Source organism: Pithys albifrons, chromosome 12 (assembly GCF_047495875.1).
Source record: "Pithys albifrons albifrons isolate INPA30051 chromosome 12, PitAlb_v1, whole genome shotgun sequence".
Lineage (NCBI taxonomy): Eukaryota > Metazoa > Chordata > Aves > Passeriformes > Thamnophilidae > Pithys > Pithys albifrons.
The window spans coordinates 10794973-10801226 of record NC_092469.1 but is presented as its reverse complement, the minus strand read 5'-3'; the positions used below and the strand labels follow the sequence as shown (position 1 = coordinate 10801226).

At 37.7% G+C, this 6254-nt stretch overlaps 1 protein-coding gene across 10 annotated transcripts in view; it reads right to left on the bottom strand.

Annotated features, from left to right (window-relative positions):
- Positions 1-1559: 1559 nt before the first annotated feature.
- Positions 1560-6254, bottom strand: part of CHD9 (chromodomain helicase DNA binding protein 9) — an 87081-nt gene continuing 82386 nt past the window's right edge. For all 10 annotated transcript variants that reach the window (XM_071567516.1, XM_071567511.1, XM_071567512.1 and 7 more), the window contains one exon: positions 1560-4993. In XM_071567516.1, coding sequence (XP_071423617.1) covers positions 4130-4993 — 864 coding nt within the window. In that variant the 3' untranslated portion in view covers positions 1560-4129. The remainder of the gene's footprint in view (positions 4994-6254) is intronic.

Genomic DNA, 6254 nt, shown 5'->3' with positions numbered 1-6254 from the left:
TTTTCTTCCTTCCTTGTGTGAGAGAGCCTGAAAGGAGCCAGCATTAAAGGAAAAAAATCATAAAAAACCCCTGGAAAGCTTTTATCTTTATTTCCCTTTCCTCTAAATGTAACAAAGAATTCATACTCCCTGTTTGTGTAACATTAGGGACATTTAGATAAGGCAGGAGTTATTTTGTAAACTCCTGTAGCTACAGCAGTACAATTAGTCTCCACTGCAGACTGACATGAGCCCAATGTCCCAACAACTTACAGATGTTAAAATTACAATTGTTGGCCAACTACAGCACTGTAAGTGCCACACTGCACTGAAAGAACCTGCTCATGTGGAACATCATTGTAAGTCTAATAGAACTAGATCAGAAACTGCTGATACAACTAAGTGTTAGTAACTTGCATATCACAAATAATTTCTCTTAAACCTACACGGCAGATCCCTTCATACTAACCCTGTACACCAGACACACTTCATCTCACTGCAGCTTGAATGCAGGCAGGAAGAACTAAACCTTCATTCTGATGGCTGATCAGCACTGTCCTACACAGCAATCAGTGAAAAATACATTAGTAAATAACACAGAAGAAATAATTTTCTCAAAGTATAATAAATAGGACAGGAATTTGTGTGGGATACCTTGTTAAGAGTCTCATCTAATGATCATACCCAGGTACTGTTTCAAAAAATTTCAAAGGAAAGCAAGAAATTAACCACCAATATAGTGCCTGTATTATCTATTTCTTGGAAATAGTTTCATTGAAAAACAGATCCTACTTGTATTTCGATTTACAGATTCTAAAAATAAACTTAAAATGTACTACTAAGGATTCTGCAGGACTTCCAAGGAAAAAAGAAACAGGAGAAGTTGAGAACAGAGCTCATGTGTATGTGCATTTTTATCACCTGTGTGCAGATCTGAGGAAGCAGAAGGTCAGGAAGGATATCATGATATGAAGACAAAATTCAGAGCAAAATAAATAAGCAGAATATCACTGAATCATTCAAATGCAATGGCAGGTTGAAACAGGGTGGCACTGGACAACCAGGAGACAACTTGGGTTCAGGAGAAATGTCTGTGCCCTGTGTGAAATATATGAAAAACAGCAATAATAAGTGCTGGGTATGTAATTAAAATATTTAATAAACATGTGGAAAGTAATGCAAAGTTTTAAAAAGAAAGGTTCAAAAGGTACTGCACTGCTAACTTGCTTACCGTGCAACATGAGATGCATTGTTATTTGAAATTAAGTCAACTTCAGGACCAGAATCTCCACTGTATGTTGCTTTTGAACCATAAGCACTGAAGGGCTGGGAACAACAGCTTACTTTGTTTGTAAGACAAGACAAGTAGAGGAAATTGATTCCCAGTAAAATTATACAAGAGTAAAACACAGTCTTGGGCAGGGGGCGGTGTGTGTTACATCCTGGGCTTACTTGTCATTTTTTTTAAGATCTTAAGAGTAATTTCAGTTTTAAAGCTTATCCCTGAAACTTGCTGCTGGAAAATGCACGTTTAATCCTTTCACAGCATTACTTTCACATACTGAGGCCGACGTCACGGGTAGTCAAAGAATATGTTTAATAAAAAATAATTAAACTTCCATTTGCTCTATAGAACATCATAGAAAGTAATTCAATAAATTACAAATGACTTTTTAAGACGCTCGTTCAACTACAGAAAGCAAATTCAGACTACACAGAACACAACTGGCAAATATTGCAAATGTCCAAAAAAAACCTGGACTAAGACTTGGATCATGAAGCCTGAAACAAGGGATAGAAATACAAGGCAATAACAGCTAAGGTTTTTTTAGTAACTACCAACACACACTTTATCATCACCTTGGATATCCTTTTAACTTCAGTATTAGTGTAATTCTACTGAGGTTTCCTTATAACCCTTAACTTTATACAACCGTATGTGCATATAGTTTAGCTGATAGTGGAACATTTTTTCCCCTTCTGGTTGGAACCGATGAAAAATAAACCAAATATATTATGTTCAAGTCTACACCAGCCTTCTTTACTTGAAACTGTAATTGCCTTATTACATAGAAAGAATCACTAGAATGGTAACCAAACTCACTTGACCATAATAGGAAAATACTTTATTTCATAAATCTGATATAAATTAGGTTTTAGCCACAAGACTTGTTTTGTGGGGGAAGGGTGGGAAGTGATGGCATTGTTGACATACTCCATCAGCAAATGAAGTTAATAACTGCTTGTAAAACTTTGGCTATTTAATAGATGCATCCTAGTTAAATAAAAGTGCTATATTACAAAGGGCAAAATATTAAATACGAAATACTTTTTTTTTAATGATGAAGAATTGCTACCCCCTTCTCTTGGCAGTTTTTGATTTTCACTATTGCTAAGACACTGCTTGAAGGGCCAAAAATCAGAACGCTATCTGGGAAAATACGTAACCAGCACAATCCAAATGGTACTTGTATAATTGTGTAATTACAGCTAATACTGCTTCTAATCATGGGGCTAGTTATTTTGCACATAGAAACTTATATTTCATTGGTAAAGTTCTTGATAAAAAACAACACAGTTGTTTTACTGTACAAGCAAGCAACAGAACTATATCAAAATATACAGTTTTTGTTTTTTATTTTTAAATTTATCCCTTTGTAAAGCTTTTTCAATGACTTTCACTAGTACCTGTATCTATTTTCTCTTAACACTTGCCTATTTTTGGACCACAAATGATGTAACCAAGGTCAAACTGAAGTCTCAGTCAGTTCAGAAGTTCTGTAAATGTTAATCTGGGCCTCGACCGTGTCAGAGTAATAGCAGCTTAAGAAGAAGGAGGAATCATATCACACATCAAATCTTAGATTTTATACAGTGAAGGGTTCTAAGGATTTGGACTTAAACAGATGCCTTATGCCCTGTTACTGCGGTTTCTAGGAATAATTTGTCATCCTTACTATTCAAAGTGCTTTTTCTTTAGTGGGTAACTCAGCATAAAATATGAAGTGAGATCCAAATAATGATTTTGGATAATATTTAATATTTAGTCAGATTTAAATCTGCAGAGAAGTTTAAACTCAAAAGGAGTTCAAAACTACCTGTACTTTATTTACCATTATTAACTGGGAACTCCAGGAGGTTTTATGACATAAAACACAAATAGAAATCTACACAAACAAAGCAAACAAACAATTTTTACATGAATTATGCAGTGTTGAAAGGTCTTTTCAGTGGCACTTTATGAGTTTGCCTCTTTTGAGTCTTGGGGAAACTACTCCTCATTTTGGGACTTTTAATTCTTCAGAGGGAGCCCAAAACTTTGCAAGGTGTAAACTAAATAGATCTACATGGTGCCAAGTAGCATGAGATAAGACAGTTTTTGCTTTAATTTCCCCTTACTGCTGTCCAAGAGAACAGTTGTAGTAAGGGGGAAAGAAAACCCCAACAGTCATACCTCAAATAACTCAGATTTTAACATGCTGTACAGGATGTCTTTAGAAAACAAAACAAAACCTGAAAACAAGTAATAGAAACCAATGTAAACTTCCTAAACTAACTCAGCTGAGGTAACAGGTAGCCAGTTTAATTGGCTGATTGGGAAAAATTTATCTTCTTTTAAACACACTTGTACCTGAATTGGAAACAGCAGTGCATCACAACACTAGAGCATTTTCATGTAATTAAAGCAATGGATGGTGATGTAGATTCTACAGCTTTCATGACATTCATTAGCTGCCCAAATTATTGCTGAGTTTTGATCTGTAAATTATAAGTGTCAAGGAGGCTGTAAAACTATATTCAAATTAAATCAATAATATGCATAAAGTATTCTGTGTTCACTGCAAATATATTAAATATACAGCTCTTACTTGAGCATTATTTTCATAAAATTAACCCCCCAACAAAATTATAATGCCTTTTGTTGTAATTTTACACCATTGTGTATTTGATAGTACATACAAGTTCAGAAACTTATGAACTTCAAGAAATATTACATGCAAAACGTCTCTGAAAGCAGTTTGCACTTCTAAACAAATACTGAAATGTTCGGTCAGTAAATCATTGATGCACTCAACACTGGGTTATTTACAATGAAATAATTAAAGAATAAATTCAAAATCAGTTTATAATTTAAGTGCAGAGTCTGGGGTCAGTCTTCATCGCTAGAATCCGAATCCTCAGATGAAGATGATGTACTATCAGATCCAGATGAAGCGTCTGCTTTCTCTGAACCCTCATCTGTGCTGTTTTCATTGTGAGAGCTTGGCTCTGTTCCCCCTTTGTCTTCCTGATCTCTAACCCTAGAATTTTCCTCCTTTTCTTCTGTGGGCTTGGCTGAGCCTGTGTCATTGCTTTCACTGTTCTGTACATCAAAAATATTAGACTGAGACAAAGCTGGGATATGAAGATTAAGGCCTGGAGTGAGAAGCATCCCTGGGTAAAGTATGTTGGACAAAAGTAAAGGGTTAAGAGAGAGAGGATTGGCAGCTGCAGCAGCAGAGGATGTTGAAGGAGAACTTGAAACAGAGTTTTCACCACCAGTATCTGTATTTTGGTCTTCTGTCCTTTCTTTCTTTATATCCGCCTCCTTTGAATCGTTTCCCTTTTTCTCCTCCGAAATGGGTTCCGTAGACTTTGTCAGAAGTCCTCCCATGCCCAGCAAGTTTGGTAATCCAGCCATCCCTGACAGCAGCATGGGGAACATGGCAGCCACGTTCTTGGCTTCTCCTCCAGCAGCTAAGCCCGCCGGCATCCCCATCAGTCCCGCGGTCACCTGCAGCGACTGCAGGTTCTGCAGGTTCTGCTGCAGGGCCTGGAGCCCGGGCAGGTCCACGCCTGGCAGCAATCCATTGGCCAGCAGGGGGTTCAGGGACACGCTGGCGGCCGAGGCCGCGGCTGCAGCAGCGCTTGCCTTGGCGGTCTCGCTCTTGGGGCGCCTCCCCCTGCGGCTCACCTCCTCCCGCACCACGGGCCCCGTCAGGATACGGTCAAACATCCCTTCCGGGAGAAACCCCTGTGGGAGACACAGCGGCCCTGTTAGCACTCTGAGAGCTTAGAGATGGCAACGCAAAAGCAAATGTAAGACTCAAGTGTAGAGGGATTGTCAGAGGTGGTGCTGGTGTGTTGGCTCAGCACCTTCTATACAGACAACTCACTGGCATCTATGATGGCTTTTTGCTACTGCATCTCAAATGGCTAAAGGACCATTTCCACAGTGAGGTCCACACAGGGTTCTTCTCACACCCTCTGCTTATCCTCACCCACTCATCCTTAGTGGCTTGCTGGGATATCAAGCCAAATATAGCTAATTATAGAAACAAGCTCAATCTAAACCAGCATTGCTTTGAAATATTATCACATGGCAGTCATGTCACAGATTAATTCACTACTCAATTTCAAGTTAAATATGTGTGGTTGCACACACACCAGCAAACTCTGAGCCTTCTTTATTATTACTATTGTCTGTTTAGTGTACTCATATTTCACTGCATACATAAACTTAAGAATAAACAGCAAAGACTCAAGTTGAATTTAAATTAAATTTGGAGCACTTCTATTTAGGATTTGTACAGAATTACTTCACCTCTATAGGTTCTCCTACCTAATATTGCAATAGACATATTCCCCTCCAAATGCATTGCCTTGAAAATTTAAAAAGGTAATCATAAGACCAACTACTACTCAGCTCCATACTACAATCACCTTTTTTCCCCAAAGCAAGTATCTCTAATATAAATAAGCCTACCACAACTGGAAGAATTCAGAACTCAAGCTGTGTTCTTCTGTCCTGGGGATAACTACTAAATTCTCAAAGCAATTCTGCTATTATTTATACCTCTGTTCACTGCAGTCTAATCCTATTCCTAGTTATCTATTTTTCTGCAAGTACGTTGCACCAGGGTATGGGAGAAACACCCATTTAGAGCTTCACAGAAAGGCTGCACGTTCTGTTGATAGTGAATTAGAAAAAAATTTAGCTTGGTCATGTCTTTGCCAGAGGCTGAAGGTGTAGCATAAATAAACTGACAAGTTATAATAAGTGAGGAAATAAACTTGTAAAAAAAAACCTGACAAAATCATCTTCACTTTTGTTAGACACATGAAATGGAAGAGTAACCAGGTTACACAGAAATGATTCTTTACTATACCACGTAACTTTGTTCAAAACAAGTTCAAAATATGTCTTTATCTTCAAAGGCAAGACTGAGGGTACTAATTTCTCAAAGGTGCACACTACAGGTGAATTAATTAAAAAGTAAAATAAATATTAAAAA